The sequence below is a fragment of the Meriones unguiculatus genome, chromosome 12 (assembly GCF_030254825.1).
Source record: "Meriones unguiculatus strain TT.TT164.6M chromosome 12, Bangor_MerUng_6.1, whole genome shotgun sequence".
Lineage (NCBI taxonomy): Eukaryota > Metazoa > Chordata > Mammalia > Rodentia > Muridae > Meriones > Meriones unguiculatus.
Window position 1 is genome coordinate 97280960 of NC_083360.1, and position 24839 is coordinate 97305798.

At 41.3% G+C, this 24839-nt stretch overlaps 1 protein-coding gene across 5 annotated transcripts in view; it reads right to left on the minus strand.

Annotated features, from left to right (window-relative positions):
• Usp34 (ubiquitin specific peptidase 34) overlaps positions 1-24462 on the minus strand; it is a 179470-nt gene extending 155008 nt beyond the window's left edge. For 3 of the 5 annotated variants that reach the window (XM_060365151.1, XM_060365152.1, XM_060365154.1), the window contains exons 1-2: positions 24278-24462; positions 10574-10661 (exon numbers count right to left, since the gene is read on the minus strand). In XM_060365151.1, the coding sequence (XP_060221134.1) occupies positions 10574-10661; positions 24278-24320 (131 nt within the window). In that variant the 5' untranslated portion in view covers positions 24321-24462. The remainder of the gene's footprint in view (positions 1-10573; positions 10662-24277) is intronic. The other 2 variants (XM_060365150.1, XM_060365153.1) reach the window with 2 other exon arrangements.
• Between the last annotated feature and the right edge of the window lie 377 nt (positions 24463-24839).

Genomic DNA, 24839 nt, shown 5'->3' on the forward strand with positions numbered 1-24839 from the left:
ATACAGCCAAAGCCAACACCACATGGAAGCCTCTTAGACATTATCAAGTTCCAACTCCCAACTTCGGATACAGCCTTGGCTCCTCTGAACCACAGCTTCTGTGTGCTGATCCTGAGGAAATAAATACTCCCCACAAGAGTTCGCCTCAGTGATACTGGTCTCTTCTTAGGAACAGCTGCTTTTTCAGCCTCAGCAAACATCAATTGTCTCAGTAAAGCAAAGGTTTCATTTCAGTGGTGCTATACTCTTTGCACATTCACAGCTGATTCTTTAGCTGCAGCTGACCAGACCCACAAGTTATTAATCCAAATAGAGCAATACAAATGGCCCTAAGAGAGTTCTTGCTTCCCAATAAAATTCCACAAAGCAGGCCTCTATCTTCTGCACTCCTCTCAACACTATCTTCCAAGTTCCCAAAGAATAGGCCAGTTTTGGGCACTTTTCTAGCCCAAAGTTCCCAACACTTCCCCTATCCTCCCAAACAACATGGTCATGTCTGTCACTACAATAGCTACAATATAGTTTTCTGGTGCCAGCTTTTGTCTTAGTTTGCTGTCTGTTGCTGTGATAAAACACCAGCCAAAAGTGACTAGAGAAAAAAAGATATTACTTGGCTTACACTTTTGATCCACATTACATCAAGGAGAGAAGCCAAGGCATAAGTGTCAACCATGACAAGAATTTGGAGGCAGGAGCTCAACAGATACCTGCAGGGATGCTGCTCATTAGCTGTGCTCCTTCTGCTTCAGGACCCCTGCACAGGGATAGCACCACCTACCAGGGGCGGGGCCTCCCACATCAATCATTAATCCAGAAATGCTCCATGATCTGATAGAACCAATTTCTGAGTTGAGGTTACTACTTCCCAGATGACCGACCATAGATTGTTTCAACTGGATTAAAAAAAAAAAATTCAAAAACAACAACAAAAAAACACTAACCAGCACAATCACATGACAGAAAAGAAGTTAACTGCACTTTCTAACACTTAGCGAACCTAGCAGATAAAAGGTTACTGAAAGAATGAATGTTATAAAAATCTAAGTAGGGATTACAAAACTGAGCCCTTAGAAGCTGGGCATGGAGCTCAATGTGAGGTCACTTGTCTGCTCTGGGTTCCTCCCTGAGCACCATTGAAGATAAAAAGCTCTTTAATTGTACATAGACTATGTGTTCACCTTTCAAACAAACATATCATTTATCATTTAAAATCCAATTAAAATTTTAGGAACTTGTAATACATAACAGAAGATCCAAATTGGGAAAGTAAAGCAATTCCCCCAAAAAGGAAGACAAAAACTGACACTGGAGAGAAAAAGAGAAGTATATAGCCAATCAAGACTAGTAACAGGTCTAAAGAACAGATGGAAGTAAGGAAATAATAAAATAAAAGTTCTCAAGGATTTCTAGTATTTTTATATCAATTTATCGGAAGATAAGTTTACACTTGAAAAAAAAACTAATGAAAGATAAAAAGCATCAAGATCAAAATTAAAGTAAAACTCAATGAAAACGTATTAAATGTGCAAAAAATGAAATTACTAATCAAAAGAGGAAATATATCTGAAGCCAATTTAAATACTAGTTCTAACAGCATAATCAGGAATTTAAGAATTTTCATAAATGGTCATATGCTAATCCAATCAATCACAGCTTACAGGGATTCTCAAGTATAGCTCAGATATCAGTTACTAAGACTTTGTATTATAGAGTAATTTTCTGCGGGAAGTCGTATTTTCTCATAAGCCTCTTTCTGCTTTCCTAGCATGTATTCTCTCTCCCACATAGATACACATCTACAAAAAGTTGTGAGTCACATGAGAGAGGATATATTGTTTGTCTTTAGGAGTCTGAGTTACCTCAACATAAAATATTTCCAAGTTCAATACATTTTTACACTTTTCTAGAAATAGCATAATTCTTTAGAAGTGAATTAAGTCCACTGGGTATAAATACCACATTTCCATTATCCACTCTTCTATTGATGAACATCTAAGTTTATTATATTCCCTGCTATGAAAACAGTAGCAATAAACATAGATAAAGATCGGTAGGTGTCCAGGAGTGGTATAAATTAATCACATCAAAGTTCTAGTTGGCTAAGTCTGGTAGTGCAGACCTTTAATCCCAGCACTTGGGAGGCAGAGGCAGGTAGATCTCCGTGAGTTCAAGGCCACACAGCAAGTTCTAGGACAGCCAGACATACACACAAAAACTGTGTCTCAGGAAGAGGGAGAGAGGGAGAGGGCAGGCGGGCGGGCCGGTTAGTTCTATGTGTAGAAACCAGCACAGATTTTTATAGGGCTATTCCAGTTTACACTCCCCCGCACTTAGACTCTCTCTAGCTCTTGTCAGTCGCCTTCTTTTTGATATATATCCATTTTCAGAATGGAAAGGCTTATTCACTTACAGTGTTTGAAATGCAGGAGAAAAATATTCTAAAGCTTTTAAGCAGGATATTAAGGGAAAACTAAGGAATAAGAACTGCTACAACTGCCCGGTATCATGACATGCATCTATAGTTCTACACTCAGAAGGCTGAGATAGGAGAGTCCCAAGTTTTAGGCCTACTCTGGGCCAACTAGAGATACACAGACAGTATTTCTAAAGGGGGGAAAAGCTAATACTTGAGAAAAGCCAACACTTGGATCCCTGGAACACAAAGATGCACCCCTTACAAAGTTCTGAGAAAAATAAACCTGCCACCCAGTTTCCTGTATTCAACTAAAGCACAAGCAACAAAAGTACACATGAGAGTACACACTTTAGGCACTCCAAGTCTAGAAATCATCTATTTTCCATATAACTTTACTCAAAAAAGGTCCTAGTAAAACAATAGAGCAATAAGCACCAAAATACACAACACTGGAAAGCACAGGTAGGAAAATAGTAAAAGCTTAAGGATGAAATCTGAGAGGAAGCTAGCTTAAGAGCAAACAATACAAACTGAAACTCATGGTTCAAGTCAAAATAACAGATCACAGCCAGGCGTGATGGCTCAAGCCATTAAACATTAATCCCAGCACTCAGTGAAAGCACAGGTAGTCGGGTCACTATTGAGTTTGAGGCCAGCCTGGTCTACAAAGAGAGTCCAGAACAGCCAAGGCTCCACAGAGAAACTCAGTCGGGGGGAAGGGGGAGGCACATATCACCACTAAAAAGGCTTAAAAGTTAAGATTTTATGACTCCTATATAGAAAATTACTCAAATGAAAAACAAGTCAGTAGAGAGAGACCCCAGGAAACAAAGAATGTATCAGATATAAAATGAACCACTTAACATTTTGGCACATCTCTAAACAGCTTTTTTACTTTTACAAGTATGCTAAGAATTGATAGCAACTACACTGAAAGGATGTGGTAAAGTAAAATGCTATGTGTCTTAAAGAGGTTACAGTTATACCTAAAACTGACAGGTAATGCAACAGCTTTTTAATAACACAATCTCAGAAAACAGAATTTTAAACAGGATTAAGAAGGAGGACTTAAAAGTACTATATGCTTTCTCTTTCAACTGCTTTTTGGGACAGGGAGAGACAGTCTGGCTGTGAAGGTCTGGTTGGCCTAGAACATGCTCCATTGACCACGTTGGCTTCAAAATCAAGAGATCTACCTATCTTCTGCTGCTGTAAATGTGCCCCAGCCTGCATCAATGACTTCTAATACTTGTGTGGATTTCTTGTATTTATTATTCTGTATCACACATACCTCTCCTAGCATTCCAGCCTGATTATGAATTTATTACCCAAGTAAAATGTATGCTTCTCATCTGAATTTAGATTTGTATTAGAACCCATGATATGAAAGCTGGCTAGATAACTTAGTGGGTAAAAAAACTTGCTGGGCGAGACTAGCAACCCAAGTTCAATCCCTGGGACCCACAGAGGAAAAACTACAAAACTTGTGCACTCTCACATACATCATATATATGTACATGCTAATAAGCTTTTAAAATGCAATGATAGCATAAAACATGTAGCTCCAATAAAGGTTAGTAGGAAAAACTCATGAAGAACCATAAGACAAATAAAATTTCTGAAGACAGATTATAGAATTTCACTTGACAACACAAACCTACTATCATTTCTCTATCCTGCTCTTGTTAAAAACATTAAAGAACTATTTCAAGAAGCTGGAGAGATAGATAGCTGGGTCACTGGCTGAGCTTCCAGGGGACCCAGGTTCAGCTCCCAGAACTCACACAGAGGCTCACAACCATCAGTAAATTTACTTCCAGTGGATTCAAAGCTCTCTTCTCACTTCCTAGAGCACAAGGCATCTTGTGATATACATACATGCATGCAGGCAAACCAATGACACACATAAATAAACGCCAAAAAAAACAAAACAACCAAAAATAAAAAAAAAACTATTACAACACAGTATTCAATACCCGAAAAAAAATTCCAGAACATCTAAAACTACTAATCCTTTCTTGTAGGCCTGCTCAGAGCAGAACAAAGCTTGCTGAATGTGGTGACTGCTAGAGCTGACACAGGGGCCAGCTAGCTCAGCCCACAACGGGGGCTTAGACTGTAGACTTTCAGCAGTACTAAGAACTGGGCTGCTTGGTAAACCTTTGTTAAAGACTTCCAGTTCTCAGAACCTAATTACTCACAGGAAACCTGACACTTTTTTATCAATGGTGTTCATTTTAAATGTGATCGTTGATAGTTTCCACAGATATTCTATTGAAAACTTAATTTCAATTGCTCTGGAGTTCTTATCATATGGAAGGTTATCAGAAACAATAAGTCTTACACCAGCACTCAAGAGGCAGAGGCAGGCAAATCTCTCTGAGCTGAAGGCCAGCCTGGTCTACATAGTGAGTTCCAGGATAACCAAAGTTATATACAGAACCTGTCTCTTAAAAAAAAAAAAAAAAAGGATAATAATACTATGAAAAGTCTGTAAATTAGCCTCATCAATTTAGTGTTACAAATTTTCATTGCACACGTTTTGTCTGTTTGTTCAGAGAAGGTCTAACTAGGTAGGCAAGAACAGCTAAGAACTTGGGAACCTGGGACCCTCCTACCCCTGCCTTCTAAATGCTGGGATTACAGGCATGACCTAAGTTGACTCCATCTAAGGCTTTCATCTTGGATCTCAAAAACTGTTTTATATGAGCTAAATTCTAGACAAAAAATAAATAATAAAATATCTTAAATAATAATATCAATATCTTTTTCTTTTCTTTTTCAAGACAGGGTTTCTCGGTGCAGCCTGAGCTATCTTAGAACTTACTCTGTAGACCTGAAATCACAGAGATCCACCTGCCTCTGCCTCCAAGTGCTGGGATTTAAAGAGTGCACCACCACCAGCCTGTTTTCCCTTTGTCCTTTAAACCAGGGACTCGCCATGTGGCTCTGGCTGGCCACTTTAGTTTGGAATTCACAAAGATCTGCCTGTCTGTGTCTCCTATGAGCTAGGATTAAAGGTGTGTTCCACTAAACAAAGTATTTATTTTAATTCTGTGAGTGACAGTATGTACACCACATGTGTCACACTGAGCCATCTCACCAATAAACCCAACACACCTTTGTGTGTGTTTTCTTGGTTTTTTTATTGTTGTTTTGTTTTGGAGACAGAGTCTTTCTACATAACCCTGGCTGTCCTAGAATTCACTATGTAGATCAGGCGAGCCTCAAACTAACTCAAAAAGAACCCTCTGACTCCTCTGTATACTGGGATTAAAGACATGTGCCACCACACCAAGCCTCTAACAATTTTTTAAGATTTATTTATTATGTATACAATGTTTTGTATACCTACACTCCAGAAGAGGGCACCAGATCTCATTATAGATGGTTGTGAGCCACCATGTGGTTGCTGGGAATTGAACTCATGACCTCTGGAAGAGCAATCAGTGCTCTTAACCTCTGAGCCATCTGTCCAGGACAACATATTAATTCTTAAGTGAACACTGTCCTTCACCTACCTATCCTGGTCAATACATTATAATTGCAAATTCTGGTAAGATTACATTGATTTAATCATCTGGTGATAGGAAATCAAATCCAGGGTTCTCACAAATGCTGAACACACTCAACTAAATTATGTCCATCCCAATTTACTGATAATATGTGAAAGCTAGAAAAACTTTTCTCCATGAAAGGTCACCAATTTATTAGTTTACCAAAATCCACTTATGGGCTGGCACCTTATCTTTCTTGCAGATTAACTGTTAATAGCTATTTACCCCCCGGAAGAAGTACAACCTTAAACTTAGACAACAATATTTGTTGAAGTGTAAGAAAGAATGGGTAAAGTTTACAGTAATGTTAATCAACTGGAGGTTGTTATTAGCTCTTCTTCATTCTACCAACATAAACAAGTTAGGCATGGTGCTTAAGTCTTTAATCCCAGCACTCAGGAGACAAAGGCAGACTGATCTTTGTGAGTTCAAGGCCAACTTGGTCTATACACTGAGTTACAGGCTAGCCAAGGCTACATAGTGAGACCCTGTCTCAAAAAAAAAAAGCAGAAATAAATAAAAACAAGCAAGACTAGAAAAACACTTGATTTCATTACTAAAAAAAAAAAAAATCCTATTTAATTCACATGTAAACAGAATTATAAATATTATAGATTATACATAAAGGTTTGAATTTTCCAGTCTGGCCATTCCGGCTTCAGCTTATATAACTACATTTCAGTTTATATTTTATTCCAAAATGAAGTTTAGTAGTTTTAATTAAAACAATTGTTCATTAAGTTATTTGTATCAGAAGTATACATGGAATATGTAGCTCAATACTGAGTGCTTGCCTACCATACATGAGACCTTGAATTCAACACACACCATCACAATTTCACAGGCGGCTGCAGAGACGTCTCAGCAGCAAGTAAGAGCACTGGCTCCTCTTCAAGAGACCCCCCAGCACCCACATGGAGAGCTAACAACCATCTCTAACTTCAGTTACAGGGAGTCTATTGCCCTCTTCTGTTCTCTCCATAGACACTGCACACTCGTGCTGCATGCACAGTCATGCACGCAGGCAAAATAACAAATCACATAAAATTATTTAATTAACTAAATTTTGGCCTTCCCCCCCCAGACAGAATCTTGTTATGTAGCTCAGGCTGTCCTAGAACTCATTATGCAGACCCAGAAAGCCTGAAAAATCAGAAATCTGCCTGCCTCTGCCTTCTAAGTGCTGGAATTGAAGGCATGCACCACCATGGCCAGCTAAAAAAAAAAAAAAGACAGTGCTAAGTTGGTATTTTGTGTTCTGTTTTCTTACCAAGCTACAGCATCACTGCAATTCATGAATTAAGACGTGAAAACTCAGAGGTGAAAAAACTTGTCATCATGACCAAGTTCATAGGTAATAAAGCATAACTTTAATTCATGTCTGTCTCCAATGACAGCTTCAAACTATTTTAGGAAGTAACTGATCAAGCAGAGGTTCTCATCAATTTGAAAACAAACTCTGATATTTTGATAAAGCCTATTAATTATTGCCTACAACTGTACATATCAAGATTTCCTTTATAATTTCACTGTATTTTTCATTGTATTATTTCGTTATAATTTCATTCATAGATTACATTAAAAATACTAACAGAGGGATTATAAATATTTATCTACTATAAAATTAAAATTCAAAATGAGAATTACAACCTCAGCTCCACTAATAACTACAAGTAAGATACTAGGGAAAGATATTATGTTATCTCTATGGATTTCACTTTATTCAGGTGCACCAATAAATTCTGAAATTACAAGTGTTGAGTTTTTTTCCCAGTATATTATGTTGCCATCTAGCTGTAGCTACTACAAACTCAAAATTATGACTCAGATATAACTTTTCAAAGCAAATCACCAAAGTTATTAAAGTTAATTTTTAAATTAACAGTTTAATATTTAAAAATATATATTCATCTAGTCTTTTTTTGTTTTTTTGAGACAGGGTTTTTCTGTAGCTTTAGCTGTCCTTGAACTCACTCTGTAGAACAATCTGGCCTCAAACTCAGAGATCCACCTGCCTCTGCCTCCCAACTGCTGGGATTAAAGGTGTGAGTCACCACTGCCTGGCCAGTCTACTCATAATGAAAGCAATTAACTCAGTCCATACAGTTGATATTCAGGAAAGATGTCAAAATTAACCTTGCACATAAGTTTTAAGTACTTACAACCTACTAACTTTTCCTAAAATCTGCTAATTTTACTAAGAGAAAAATACTGTAACAAAAATATCACTGTAGAATAATTGAGATTCAGCTGGGTGGTGGTGGCACATGCCTTTAATCCCAGCCCTTGGGAGGCAGAGGCAGGAGGACCTCTGAGTTCAAGGCCAGCCTGGTCTGAAACAGTGAGTTCTGGGACAGCCAAAGATACTCAGAGAGGCCTTCTAGAAAAAAATGAAACAAAAAAAGACTAGCTGAGCTGGGCATGGTAGTATATACCTCTAATTCAAGCACCTGGGAGACAGAGGCAGGTGGATCTCTGTGAATTTGAGGCTGGCCTAGTCTACAAAGAGATTTCCAGGACAGCCAGGGCTGTTACACAGAGAAACCCTGTATCAAAAAAAATCAAAGCGGTTAAGAGCATTTGCTGCTCCTACAGTAGACCCAGGCTCTATTCTCAGAACCCACATGGTGGCCCACAACTATCTATAACTCCAGTTCTAGGGGATCTAATGGCCTCTGTTGGCCTCCATAGACACTAAGCATGTATGTAGTGTGCTGACTGACATTCAAATACATTTTAAAAAGTAGAAGCTTTCAAGGCAAGCAGTGATAGCTCATGTCTTTGATTCCAGTATGTGTGAGGCAGAGACAGTCAGATCTCTGTGAATCAAAGCCAGCCTGGTCTACAGAGTAAGTCCCAGAACAGCCAAGGCTATACTGAAAAACCCTGTCTGGGGGGGGGGGTGGGAAAGGCTGGAGAGATGGCTCAGTGGTTAAGAGCACAGACTGTTCTCCCAGAGGACCAGAGTTCAATTCCCAGCAACTACTTGACAGCTCTCAACTGTCTGTAACTCCAACATTTGATACCTTCAGACAGACATATGCTACATACACAGAAACAGCCCAGGCTACATACACAGAGAAACCCTGTCTCCAAGGGAAAAAAAAAAACTGGATAGCTGAAATTTGAAAATATTGGAAGTTTTTATTATCAGTCATACTGAACATGTTACAACATGTAGTATGTTCACTGATCAATAACTACAATACTTCAAGTATTTTTTTAATTTTATATTTATTGCCAGATGTGGTGGAGCACACCTTTAATCCTAGCACTAAAGAAGAAAGCAAGCATATTCTTTTAGTTTGAGGCCTGCTGGGTCTATACAGTGAGTACAAGGACAGCCAGAGCTACATAATGAGACCCTGTCTCGGGGAATGGGGGGGGGAGTTGATATAGATGTAGTGTTTCCTCACACCCATATGCACAGATGTACTCATGCCATGACACGTGTGGAAGACACAGAACAACTTGTGGGAGCCAGTTCTCTCTTTCCACCATATATGTCCCTGGGTTGAACTTGGGTTTTCAGTTATGACGCTTGGTAGCTTTACCCACTGAACCATCTCTTTGGCCCACTCTAAACATTTTTCAAACTCATAAAAGTTTTATAAAGCCTAGTTCAAATTGGGCAAGCACACAAGTGAAAAGACATTTAGCAAGGTGCTAAGGATATGTAAGTGTAAGAACACCTGTGCAGCATATATAAGGCCTTGAGTTCAAATTGCATCATCTTACCATCCCCCCTCAAAAAAAAAATAAAAATAAAACAAAGAGTACTACAGGGCTGAGGATACAGCTCAGTAGAACCCAGAAACTGATGGGCTTGATCAGCACTGTAAAAAACAGTTTGCCACCACCGACTAATATCACAGAGACATAATTTACTGTCTTTTTTCATATTGGTTGTATTAGAAACGATGATCCTTGGAGTTTTATTTTGTATATTATCAATTTATGTATGGTATAAAGGTTGGTCTGGCCGGGCACAGCAGGGCACACCTGTAATCCCAGCATTCAGGGAGGCAGAGGCAGGCAAATTTACGAGTCAGACTAGCTTGTTCTACAGAGTGAGTTCCAGGACATACGGGGCTATACAAAGAGACTCCATCTTGAAAAGCCATAAACATCCCTTATCTCTCAAAATAACTACTTTCCAAAATTTTAGTCCCTCATTCCTAGAGAATGAGGAAGAGGTAAAAGAAAAAAATCAATTTTTATGTTATTTTAAAAATGTCAGGGCTGGAGAGAAGGCTCAGAGGTTAAGAGCACTGACTGCTCTTCCACAGGTCCTGAGTTCAATTCCCAGTACCCACATAGTGGCTCATAATCATCTATAATGTGATCTAATGGCCTTTTTCTGGTGTGCAGGTGTACATGCAGGCAGAGCACTGTATATATAATAAATAAATCTTTAAAAATAATAACAATGTCATAATCAAGCCCATAATTTTAAAAAGGTAAAATGACTGAATACTGATAAAGTATCATTTAATTAAAAAAACATGTAATAAAACATCCTAAAAGAAAATCTAATGACAAGTAATGGCAATTTATACAATCCACCAAGTTAGTCTTCAAAATACCTACAACTGCATACCTCTGAGTCCAGGAATTGATATAAGCAAATATTTTGAGAGTATGTTCCTTTCTGAGCTGCAGTCCATCACCACCTTCTATATCTGATACTGAAATAGAAGGATAAAAGTATGAATAAATGTTAAATGAATATTAAAGCCAATACTTCAAGAATAAAGCTTAGATATACAAATGCATACATCAATTAATTCTTCCACTTTCACTACTGAAATCTTTGATTACTGACTCTATTAATTACTTTATTTCTGTGATGAAGACCACCACCAAAAGCAACTTGGAGAGGAAAGGGTTCACTCTGCTGAAAGGCTATACAGTCCATCAACAGAGGAAAGGGTCAGAAAAATGAAAGGGACTATAGAGAATTGCAGCCTCGTGGCTTGTTCATCACTTGTTCACCCTGCTTTCTTAGTTTTTGTTTGTCTGGGGATTTGACTTTGTTTTTGTTTGTTTGTTTGGGGGGTGATGTTTTTTGAAGATAGCTTTATTTTAGACCAGCCAAGGATATATACTGAGATCCTGCCTCAAAATAATAAAAGCTTAGCTTTTTTTTTTTTGTTCTGGTTTCTGAGACAGGGTCTCTCTGTCTGTGGCCCTGGCTGTCCTGGAATCACTTTGTACACCAGGCTGGCCTCAAACTTACAGAGAGCCACCTGCCTCTACCTCCCAAGCACTGGGATTAGAGGCGTGTGACACCACGGGCCGGCTAAGGCTCAGATTTAATTGTTTTTAGAACTGATTGGGTTTTTTATTTATTTACGTGTGTATGTGTGACCCTGTGTAACCATGCTTATCACATGCCAGCAGGATCCCCTGGAACTAGAGTGAGACATCTTTGTGGGTGCTGGGACCTGAACCCAGGTCCTCTACAACACTGGGCCATCTCTCCAACCCAGATGAAATACTTTAAAAAAAAAAAAACGAAAGCAACTAAATTCTAGTCATAATCCTGTTGCCTATGAACTGCCTATGTAGGCCAAATCATTCCTCATGACTCCTGTGAGGTATAGGACTACGGTGTTGAAAAAGCTATACAACTACAAGGACAGCCTGCGATAATCTTTCACTTTACCATCCCATACTGCGATAATCTTTCACTTTACCATCCCATACTCCTAATTTCAATCTTTTCCCAACCTTGGACTCACAATCCGCACACACTCCCTAGTTTTCTATTGCTAAGATTACAGACATATGCTACCACATCCATCCCTAACATAATTAAGAGGCACTTAGCACAGTAAATTTTATGCTACTTTGGGTTACAAAAGACCCTGTTGAAAGAAGGAAGAGAAGAAGATAGGAAGGAAAGAAGGAAGGATACATAGACAGACAGAAATAACTCAGTGGGTAAGAACATCTGATGTGTAAGCACGAGGATCTAAATTAAAATATCCCAGCATGGCCACACAGGCCTCTAACCTCAGCGCTGTAGAGTAGAGACAAGCAAAGACTGGGAGCTCACTGGCCAGCTGAAACCACAAGCTTCAGGTTCAGTGTCAGGCTTTGTCCCAAGGGAATTGATAATAGGGAAGACATCTAATTTCCTCCTTTGCTCTTTACACGCACACTGACACATAACCCCAACACACAAAGGTACGGAAGGGCATACACACACTATAAAAACATTTAGGTAAGATGTAGCTCAGTGGTAGAACATTTGCCTAGCACTGGCTGGATTCAACCTACAGCACCAAAACAAGAAGAAAAATCAGTATTTTTAGAGGGCTGAAGTGTGTTGAATGACAAGAGTATCTCCTCACTATGCACAAAGCCCTGTGTTCAATTATCAGCAACACAAAATAAACTATATTAGAAGGAGAGGGATAGCTCAGCGGTAGAGTGAAGACCCTGAGTTTTCTCTATCATAAAAAGGCATAGGAGCCAGGCTCAGGGGCACACAGCTGTGATCCCACTACTCTGAGAGACAGAGGCAGGCAGATCTCTGCGAGTTTAAAACCAGCCTGGTCGACATAGTGAGTCCAGGACAGCCAAGGCTACACAGAGAAACCCTGTCCTGGGGGGGAAAATGGCATAGAGCATATACAAAATTTACTTACTTAAATTAAGAAGCTTGAGGTAACACAGAAAAGAATGAATTAGGAATTAGGAATGAAGCTCCCTCCCAGTACTCAGGGAGGCAGAGGAAGGTGGATCTCTAGCATGATCTGCAAAATTAGTTCAATCCCTAGAACTATAGATATGGAATGAGAACCAAACATTGAAAACTTGTCCTTGGACTTCTTCACATTTGCTCACATGGACACTTGTACACATACCAATGTAGACGCATGCATGTGCACACAAATACACAAACATACCACAATAATAAATGCAAAGGAAAAAAAGAAAGAAAACAAAGTCTGGAGAGGAAATAGAAACAAAGGAACTCATGGTTCACTGCTGTTGAATGTGCAAATGCAGCCATTACAGAAATCAGCAGAGATTCATGAAGAAATTAAAACTATGTATGACCAGATATACCATTCCTGGGCATATACACAACAAAAGGACTTTGCATCCTACCACAGAGATATCTACAAAGCCATTCTTTTCTCTCTCTCTCTCTCTCTCTCTCTCTCTCCTCCCTCCTCTCTCTCCCTCTCACCCTCTCTCAGACAGGGTCTCACTATGTACCCCTGGCTGTCCTGGAATTTGATATATAGACCAGGCTGGCGTCAAACATATAAATTCACCTGCCTCTGCCTCCTAAGTGCTAGGATTAAAGGTGTGCACCACACCTGGCCCCATCCACATTTACTGTTGTTCTCTCTTCACAGGAAAATGAAATTAATCTACCCACCCATCAACAAGTAAATTTGTGATCATACATACACAAATGAAATTTTAATCAACCATAAAGAAAAACAAAATATGCAAAAAAAATGGATATGGGCTGGAAAGATGGTGCAGTGGTTAAGAACACTTGTTGCTCTTGAAAAGGACCTGAGTTCTCTTTGTTCCCAGCACCAACTCCGTGGCTCACACACCACCTACAACTCCAGTTCCAAGGGTTTCAAAGCTTCTTCTGATCTCTTAGGGTACCAGGCATGCACTCACTACATGTACTCACACATACATACACATGTAGGCAAAATAGTCCTACATGTAAAGTAAAATAAATAAGTCTGTAAAAATAAGAAAAATGGATAGATCGGAAATTATATGAAGAAATTCAGACACAAAATGGCAAAAACTACATGAATTCTAGCTTTTATTTCGTGTGTGTGTGTGTGTGTGTGTGTGTGTGTGTGTATTTCTGGATGTGCCTGAATGAATGTATACATGTAGGTTTGAATGTGGGAATAGCTCATGAAATTACAAAGGGACATCAAAAAGAGAAATAGGTTTTGAAGATACAGGAAAGGTAAGGGAACACACATGGTATGAAAGTGGAAAAGAAATCAACAAAACACTTATGTACAAAAATGTCATCCTGAAACCTATTTTTTGGTATGATAACTTTTAAAAATTAGAGGCTGGAGAGATGGCTCAAGTCACCAGCACTGGCTGCTCTTCCGGAGGACTTGGTTTGATTCCCAGCACAACGACAGTTTACCAACATCTATCTATTAACTCCAGTTCCAAAGGATCCTATAACTTCTTTGTGCCTTGGGTACTGCACACACATGGTACACAGACATACATGCAGGCAAAATACCCATTACATATAAACAAAAATTTTAAAAAGAGATAAAAAACAAAAAAAGCATCGTACTGGGCTGTATTTAATTAATAGAACTGAATATGAAAACTTCCTAAGTGGTTCATACAAATAATTCAATATAAAAAAAATGCAGGGCTGACGAGACGGCTCAGTGGGTAAGGGCACCTGAAGCCAAGCCTGACAATCAGGTCAATTCCCAGAACCCATGTGGTAGGGAGAACGAACCAACTCCTGAAAGTTGTCCTTTGACTGCCACACTTGTGCCATGGCATCTATATGCACATGCACATATACACTAAATGTATGTAATAAAAAAATTTAAAAACCAAAAATGTAAAGATACAGTTTGCTTGTTGTTGTTTTTCTCTGTGTAGCCCTGGCTGTCCTGGACTCTTTTTTTAAAAAGTGGTTAAAAGTAGAAATTGGCTTTTTGATACTATTCAGTACAGGTGAAGATGTCCAAGGTGCACAGACAGTAATGAAGAACAATTAGCACCCTTCAGAAAAGAAGGAGAGAAGGGAGGGCACTTCGGCTGGGACACATCTCACTAACAGTTCCTAGTTGGCATAAAAAGGGCAAGTTTAATTCTGCACTGCAGAAGAAAAAAAAAGATTAGAAAATAATCTTTTGAAATTTCTTTCTTTATGTAGTTTACATATAAGTGTTCTCACTAACACATGCACACCCCAAGCAGGCACTGGATCCATTGCAGGCAGTTCTGAGCTAGCGTGTTCAGGAGCCCTGAAGGAAGAAACCAGTGCTCTTCACCTCTGAGCCATCTCTCCAGCCCCAAAACTATAATCTTTGAACAAGGTAATCACACATCTAGGTAATGACACATTTTGAAATGCTTCAAAAATTTACAGTGCAGCCAGGAGGTGGTGGTGCATGTTGTTAGTCCAGCGCTTGGGAGGCAGGCAGATCTCTGAGTTGCAGGACAGCCTGGTCTACAGAGTTAAGTCCCAGGACAGGCCGGGTTACACAGAGAAACCCTGTCTCACACCTCCACCTCAAAAAAAAAAAAAACCTCTTAGCCTTCTCTTTCTAAAAAATGCTAATAAAGCTCTGGCAATTTATGCCTATAAACTACAGCACACAGAAGCCTAAAGCAGGAGGTGCTGTCATGGAAATTTGAAGCTGCCTGAGATATCTAGCTAGTAACAGACTCAAAATAATAATAATAATTTAAAACATGCAGTAATAGTCATTCCACATTTTAAAAAAAAAAAACCTATAAACAAACACATATAACTTCTTTAAAAGATGGATTAACTTTTATTCATATTCCAAAGAGAAACTCAGCATTTACCTAAGGCTGCTGAAACTATATTTCCATAGTGAAGGTGTTTAATTTACTATAAACTTTAAAAAGCTTCAAGTAAGCTCAAGGTCCTCCTCAAGTACATATCAAGTTTGAGACTAGCCTGAGTTACAGGAGACCTTGTTTCAAAAATAAATAAATAAAAGCTTCAAAACTTACATTAAATATCTAAAACTCCTCAAATAACATATAGAAATACATAAAACCTTGTGATATGTATTCATAGCACTAAAACTATAGTTTAAAAATCAGCAACCTAACCAGCACGGTAACACACATCTTTAATTGCACCACTTAGGAGGCAGAGAAAAGCAAAGCTCTTTGAGTAAGGAGCCAGTCTGGTCTACACATACAGTTCCAGCTAACCAAGGCAACATAGCAATCTTCAGGCCAGCAAGATGACTCAACAAGTAAAAATGACTACCACCAGGCTAGGCAGTGGTGATACACGCCTTTATTCCCGGCGCTTAGGAGGCAGAGGCAGGAGGATCTCTGTGAGTTCAAGGCCAACCTGGTCTACACAGTGAGTCCAGGACAGTCAATGCTGCAGAGAGAAACCCTATCTCAAAAAAACAAAAAAAGAAGAAGAAAAAAAAAAGATTACCAAGGCTGACAACTGGAATTCAATGTCTGGTACCTACAGAGTAAGAGAACAGACTCCCACTGATTGTACCCTCACATGAAGACTGTGTCAGATACACAAAAACACCAATCTTCTAGGAACCCTAACTATACTTAATTGCACATACAAACAATCAGTGTGCTTTATATATTAAGTTTTTATAGACAATTGTAAGAAGGATTGTCTGTATAACTGCAAAAGTATCTGGGGCTAAAGAGATGACTTAACAGTTAAGAGTGCTTGTTTTTGCCGAGACTCCAAGTCAGTCCCAAACATACACATGGCACCTCACAACAACCTGTAACTCCAGTTCCAGAGGATCTGCTGACTGCTGCGCACATGTTATACATACAAACACGGATTCAGGCACTACATATATACATACACATAAAAACATAAAAGGAAATGTCATCTGTAGCGATTCTAGGCCTTATAAAAATTTATTAGCAGAGTATGCTGGCTCATGCTGGCACCCTAGCACTAAAAAACTGAAGCAGGAGGATAGCTTTGAGTGAGATCAGTTAGGACTAATGAATTCTGGTCAAAACTACATAAAAGAGTCCGTCTCAAAAACCCAAAACAAAGGTCATCCTGTCCCTAGTCCTGTTCTCGACCTCTTCATGTTCCCCAGAACCAACCTCCATAAACTCAACAATATACTATGGCACTGTCCTTTGTTTAATGGCTTGAAAACAAGGCAGAAAGAGGGTCTCGTGCAGCCCTGGCTCACCTCCAAGTCCCTGTGCAGCTGAGGCTGGCCTTGCACTTGTGATCTACAGCATCCACCCCCAGGTGCTAGGAATACAGGTGTACACCACTAAGATAGGTTTTATGGGGTCTTGGGACCAAACATAGAGTTTAACATGCTGTCAACAGAACCATATACCCAGCCCAGGACAATTTTCTTTCTTTTTTGCTGTTGGAGGTGTTTTGTCTGGTTGTTTGATTGGTTGGTTTTTCAAGACAAGGTTTCTCTGTATAACCTTGCCTGTACTGGAATTTGCTATGTAGAACAGGTCAGCCTCAAATGCAGAGATCCTCCTGAGTGCTGGGATTAAAGGTTTGTGGCGCCCAGCAAGGGAGCAGTTTTCAAAAACACCGCCTCACCCATGTTCTCCTATGGCCTGTCCGATGACCCAAAATGGCAAAGGTTAGTGTTCCCAAAGTCTCCATGCCCACCTACACTAGAACCTCACATCCTGAGAGGGATGCTGCCACAAGCCACACTATTCAACAGATATGCCATTTTGCTACATCAGGTTTGCTTGAGAACCATTTAACACTTTAGGAATATGTACTTGGCATCCACAAATACACCCAGAAAAAGCTGCATATCCTGCCTTCGCCTAACTTCCTTAAAGGCCATAAAAGTAAACAAAGGCAGCAAATACAGCAAAGCAAGAAATAGTCTGTGACCTAGTGTCAGACCATGGTCCAGGGAGGCATTGTTGCTGTAGAGTGGAAGGGTAAAGAAACAAAGGGGTTCTGACCTAGGATCCTCTAAGTCTCTGAACAGGAACACAAAGTGCTTGATGTCAACAAGAACCCAGGACCCCCCCAACACACACTCCCTCCCCCGAAACAGGGCTTCTCTGTATAGCATTGGCTGTCCTGGACTCACTTTGTAGACCAGGCTGGCCTCAAACTCAAGAGTGATCCACAGGCCTCTGCCTCCCTGAGGAGATTACAGGGGTATACCACCACAACCAGAAATGAAGCCAATTTTCTTAATTGGTTAAAGTCATCATTTTCTGACCAACCTAAGACTATGTGTGTATTACACATAGTTGTTTGCCAGGGGCAACTTTTTGTCATAATATTTGTACACAGATATAGTTAGATAAATGGATCCCAGTACCAAACTCAGTTCAAAGGGATTGGAGGAAGAGTATGACAATTTTTATTATAAACAGTCCCTAAATAAAATCTAAGAATTGTAGCCCTGGCCTAGCAACAGCCTACCATTTCATCAAATGCAGCCACGCTTCTTGAAACTCCCATCAAATAGACAAAAACTGTTCCTACATTTCTAACACAGCACCCTGACTGACATGGAAATTGGCCAGTTCATGTCATTCATCTTTGATAACTGTGATTCAATAAACACGCTGAGTCCACTACTCAAAAAGGAGAACACATCCCTCAAAGTTTTCTCACTTCCCCAGCACTGCCTCCTAGAAGAGGATGTTCTCTTTGTTCCTCTGTCCAATAAAAATGGAATATAAAAGTTCTCACAACTTTTTTTTTTAAATATATATTGGGATTCTGCAACAGCTCATATTGCTCTTGGTTCCTGCATGGCAAGACGCTGCCTACAGCACTCCTTTGGCTGTTAACTTTCCAGCTGCCAGGGGGCCCAAGGCTGATTCAATATGCAGGCACAAAGTTCAGAGGAAAGTTACATGTATAAGTGAAAAAAGCATTTACCAAACCCTTGTTTGATACCTGCTGGTGTGCAAGATGGCTTCAGATCAGTTCTACGTGTGCTTTTCTAAACTGGAGATGTCAGATCTCAAGAGGGGGGTTAGCTGATATTATCATTACCCACAACAGGACCTCATGTGGCCAAGGCACTATGCAGCCCTGAATTTCCTACTTCCACCTTCCAAAGGCTGGGATTACAGAAGTGCATCATAAAGCCCAATTTATGTGGCACCAGGGTTTCACAAGTGTCAAGCAAACATTACACCAACTGAGCTACATTCACAGTGCCAATACTACCTTTTATAAAACTACATACATTTGTATCTACGTGTGTGAACTACAATTACAAATGTCTGTGAGCTCTACAATGCAGGTTCTGGGAACTGAACTCCAGTCCTCTCTGAGAGCAGCAATCAATCATTCTTAACCACCAAGCCAAAGCCATCTCTTCAGTCCCACCACTTTTTTTTTCAAGCACTTATTTGTTGTAGGTGGCAGGTGTGTCAAAGTCAAAAGACAACATGCAGGCACCATCTACCAAGTAGGTTTCAGGAATCAAATTCAGGTAGGCAGCCATGGCAGCAGATAACTTTTCCTCCTGAGCCCCAACATAACTTCTTTAAAAACTGTTTTAGCAGGGGTAGGGGCACATGCCTTTAATCCCAGCACTAGGGAGACAGAGGCACCCAGATCTCTGAGGCTGGCCTGATCTATAGAGCCAGCTCCAGAACAGCCAAGGCTACACTGAGAAACCCTATCTTAAAAAAAAAAAGCAAACAATCAAACCTCTTTGGGAGATAAAGAGATGGCTCAGCTATTAAGAACACTGTATGCTCTTCAGGGGTCCTAAGTTCAATTCCCAGCACTCCATCCATAATGGCTCACAACCATCTATAATTGTAGCCCTTTGAGTACGATACTCTCTTCTGGTGTTCAGACAGATATACATGCATACACACACACACACAGAATCTTTTTTCTTTTTTTAAGGTTTATTTTTTATGTGTGAGTATTCTGCCTGTGTATGTATATGTGTCACATGTATGCCTGGTGTCTCCACAAGTCAAAAGAGGACAATAGATACCCCATAACTGGAGTTATAGATGTTTGTGAGCCACCATATAGACGCTGAGAATCAAATCCAGGTCCTCTGCAATGGCAACAAATATTCCTAACCACTGAGCCATCCCTCTAGCACCTCTAATACCATTATTTTCAAACACATACACAAAAATGTTAGTATGCAGGTGTAGTGGTGCACAACTTTAATCTCAGCACTGGAGGCAGAGGCAGGCAGATCTCTGTGAATTTAAGGTCAGCCTGGTCTACAGAGTGAGTTCCAAGACACAGATAAATAATGAGACTCTATTTACAAAACAACAAAAAAGGCAGTAATCAGTGTTCATTACAGAGACAATGCTGATACTTTCCTATGCTTAATATAGAACATATTTTACAGTGCTTGTTTCATCATTTATACAAGTTATTTTATAAAGCTATTCAGATTACAGCTGGTCATGGCAGCTCATTGACTATAACCTATCCTGTGGAAGTCTGAAGCGGAACTGTGTGAGGACAGCCTGGGCTACAGAGTGAGACCTAGGCTCAAAATATAAATTAATATCTGGACGGAAACTGTAAGTGATTTTATCTGTTAGCCACTGTTTCAAATGTTGATTGGCTAAGGAAGCGAAAACCAGGTAAAAACACTTATAACTAAGGCCCCCTGAGGGACAGGCGCGGTGGCTGTCGGATGCAATGCCGACACTTGGTAGGAGTAGACAGGAGTGTCACAAGTTCTAGGTCAGCCCAGCCTAAAAAGCAAGACCCTGCCGCTCCCTCTCCCAAGCCTCCTCCTATACAAAGTTCATGGCTGTAATTCCAACACTTGAGAGCCAGGCAAGAGGACAGCCTGAGGCCAGAAAACCAGGAGGGAGTTCAAGACCAGCCTCGAACTGTCAAAAAAAAAAAGGCTGAGGTAGGTACCCAATAGGTTAGTCCTTACTAGAGGACCCTCAGCTTGGTCCCAGACTTTACTAGGCCTTTCACTTAGAGGTAAATTTATGTGCACAGTTACATAATATGTTTCCACAGTGAAAATTTGCCACTTGAAAAACCTTACAGGACTGCAGATACAACTGACAATACTGTAGCCAAACAATGATGACAACATAAAAGGTTTAGAAACTATTATTAATATTTTTTTCATGTTGGATATATTACATTCTGCCAGATTTGTCTGTCTAGTTTTTGTTTGTTGGTTTTGTCTTTCCTCTCTGTGTAGCCTTGGCTGTCCTGTACTGGCTCTACAGACCAGGCTGGCCTCAAACTCACAGAGACCCGTCTGCCCCTGCCTCCCTCCCTGAGCGCTGGGGTTGCAGGTGTGCACTACTGGACCTGGTATTCGCCAGTTTTCAAGACAAGGTTTAACTATGGCCTGCGTGGCCTCAAACTCAGGATCTTACCTCCAAAGCAGACATGTATGGCCCCGCAATGCTCTGCTCACTGCCATTTTTATTTTTATTGTTAATTGTATGTGTCCATGTGGTATGTTCACATGCTTTGAAGGTCAGAAAAGTGTCTGACCCTCTGGCACTCAAGCTGGAATAAGAAGGCATCTAAAAGTTGCTGAAAACTAACTTCACACTATCTCCAGCCTTATTCTGCTCATTTTTTTCTTAAATGTCCCATAGTATTCCTCCTTTGGAACTTCTTCCAATCTCAAGAGTTTCTTCCTTAATAAATTCACATTTGAGCCTCTTAATAAATGTCACTACACGCCTTTAATACCAGCAGTCAAGAGGCAGAGGCAGCTGGATCTCTGTGAGTTGAAGCCAGCCTGGTCTACGTACTGAGTACCAGAAGTCAGGCCAAAGAGAGAGACCCTGTCTCAAGAAACAATCAAACAAAGCACATGGTTTAAGGGATATAATTCTGAACTTGAAACCAAGGTTGAATACTTATCTTTGTACAACTTGTAGGGAAGAAAAAGATATCTAATACACTATTACCAAGTGAAATTACAAAAAGACATCTGTCCACTTTAAAAGAACTCTAGCTCAAGGGGAACTGATGCTCCTTCTGACTTCTGAGGGCACAAGGCATCCATAATGTGTTGCACTCACATACATAAAGTTAAATTTAAAAATCTAAAATTGTTAAAAGCTGATTTTCTTTGTTCCTTTTTTTTTTTTTTTTTGGTGAGGTGGGGGTGAGGGTAGTACATTACTAGGGATTGAAGCTAGGCTCTCACCCACAGTAGGAAAACACCACTATTCTTTATTTTGAGACAGTGTCTCACTATATTGCCTAGGCTGGCCTTGAACTCATTTTGTAGTCCAGAAAGATCCTTGACCTTGTGATCTCCCTGCCTCAGCTTCCTGAGTAGCTGGGATTACAAACAAGCCTGTGACACAAGGCCAGGCTAATTCAACAAGTTTTAGTCAAAGTTCAACCAGCATGCTCATCTTGAAGCTCCATCCATCATGTGCACTGGCAAACATTATCACAGTGAGATTCAGTCTGTCTTATTCTCCAAGAATTCGATATTAAACTTGGGATACAAGAACAGGCAAATGAAAATACTATTTTGAGCTGGGCTTTGTGGCACACTCCACTGCTCAGGGAGGCAGAGGCAGGCAGATCGCTGTGAGTTCATGGCCAGCCTGGTCTACAAAGTGAGTCCAGGACAGCCTCTTGAAAAACAAACAAACAAAACTAAAGTAAAAACTAAAAAGAAAATATTGTTTTGAGACAGGGTCTCACTACACATGAAAACATTTAAGTCAACTATACTGGTTTTTAAAAAAATATCTCATGAGATAATGCTTAAAGACATTTTCTTTCAAGTAAATACCTTTGGAAACCACTGACTTACACAAAGTTTCAATAGTTTCAGATAATCTTACATAGTACCTTTTCCATTATTAATTTACATGCATGTGTGTGAGCAGTGTGGGCTCTGAGAAGAAACTCAAGTCAACTGGCTTACAGAGTAAAGCGCCTTTACCTGCTGAGCAACTCCACCAGCCAGGCAATCCCAGCAGCCTTAAAAACCATGCAGATGTCATCTCCTTTCAGATAAACTCTCTTTAGGCACTATGCTTACAGCATTCCTAACTGGGGCTTAAAATAATGTTTTCAATCACCCCCCCAAGGGGGCTGAGAGATGGCTCAATGGCTAAAAGCACTTGCTGCTCTTCCAGAGGACCTGGGATAGTTCTAAGCACCCACACGGCAGCTCACAACGGTCTGTACCTCCAGCTCCAGGGGATCTGACATCTGTGGCCTACTTGGGCAGCTGTACTCACATGAATATATCCACGGTCACACACATACCTTAACCAACTAAAAATAACAAAAATGAATCTTTAAACCATCCCTCCCAAGTTAATTTTTCCTAATGCATACTGAATAAAGCTACTTTCAAGCTTGAGAGCAAAGTCAGAATCATCAATGTATTTCCAAGACACAAATGTTTTACTGAATTAGGACTTATGTATACCTTATCACTTGTACCAAAAATGAAGTTTATGTCAAAATAGGATTAACCTTAAAATGCTAGGAAAATTTAAGATGACTCAAATACTGCAAAATGTAATTTGAATATATGCCACCACCTACTTTCACCTGTCAGGAAGGAAATACACAGCTGAAAATAAATTACAAACCTTTTAGTTATTAAACTGAAACTCAAGCGTGAAATAAAGTAAAATTTAAACACAAAAAGGCTGTTACAGTCTATAAATCGACTATTTAAATGAATGTATTAAAAAGAATAAGTAGTTTGGAAATCTGTCAAAATATCACACTGACCATAAGTTCCAATACTTCAAATGAACATTTTCTCACAAATCAAGTTTGTGTAAATTATCTTTTCATCTAAATCAGCTCTTCCGACCTAGGCCTCTGGGCCTCCTGAGTAGCTGACTTGCACTATACCTTGACTCTTTAAGCAGAAATGCAATCTTGCAAGGGTCAAAAATAAAATAGGTAGTACGATCATGAAGAATAAGGCCTACCTATCATTTTCCGAGACAGCCCATGACTACTCGGAGTGGCTGTCGTTGGCACAGAGACCTCCTAATAGGTTTTACTACTTAAACGACGAATGGTACACTAAATACTATCGCCTTTTCTTTTTAATTAAGGCACGACGGTTTCAACCATCACTACTGCAGTTCATTTTCTGCTATTTAAGGGCTGGCAGATGGATTCAATACACCCACACACCCTCAAGGGAAGCAAAAAATCACCACCCTTCTCCCGGGGACTTTAATGAAAATGAGCAGGTAAGCGAGGCCTCCCCGGCACGCTGGAAATCAAAGAGGGCGGCCCTGGGGCTCGGCCTGCCGGCGACAGCCTGCTCCTCCGCGCCCGGCTCCGCGCCCCGCTCCGCGGGGGCAGCGCGGCGGCCGGGCTCCCCGGGGCCGTCATTAATTGACACCTGTAATGAGGAAACTTTGCGAGACCGCCCGGGCCTGACAGGGCCGGGGCCGCGCCGCGGCCTCCGGGCGCCCAGGTGAGCCGGCGGCCTGGGCCGGAGGCGCCGCCACCGCGCACCTTCCCGGGCTCCCGGGCCCGCACGCCGGCCGCAGGCCGCGGAGGGGGGCGGCGGCGGCGCGGGGCCCCCCAAACCGTGCACCCCGACGGGGGCCCCGCCCGGCTACTTACTCTCATTTAACACCTCCACCAGGTCTGCGCAGTTCTCGCACATCGTTCGGCCGCCGCCCCCCCCTCCCCCGCTGCGGATCGCGCTGACTGATCCCGACCGGCGGGGGGGAGGGGACAGAGGCAGGGGAGGGGGCCGGCCTGCCGGCGGGGCGGGGAGGCGACGAGGGCGGGCGGCGGCGAGGACGGGGCGGGGAGCGCAGGGTGGGGGAGGGGGCCGGCGGGCCCGGGAGCGGGCGGGGGCGAGGAGGGGGGCGAGGGCGGTGCGGGCCTCAGGGGCGCCGAGGCGCGGGCGGCGGGGGCCGGGGGAAGGACGGGGGAGGGGAGAGGGAGGGGCGGGTGGGGAGCGAAGCAGCAGAGTCACTTCACCACCGACCGGACGCCGCGGCCGCCGCCGCCGCCGCCGCCATTTTAGTGGAGCGCTCGGGCTGCGCTCGGCTCTTTCCGCCGGGGCGAAGGCGCCGAGGAGAGGCGCCTCGCGCTCTCATTCCTCCGCCCTCCCCGCTCCTCCCGCCCTCCGCCTCTCTCCGCACACACGCCGCACGCCGCACGCCCCGCCGGAGCC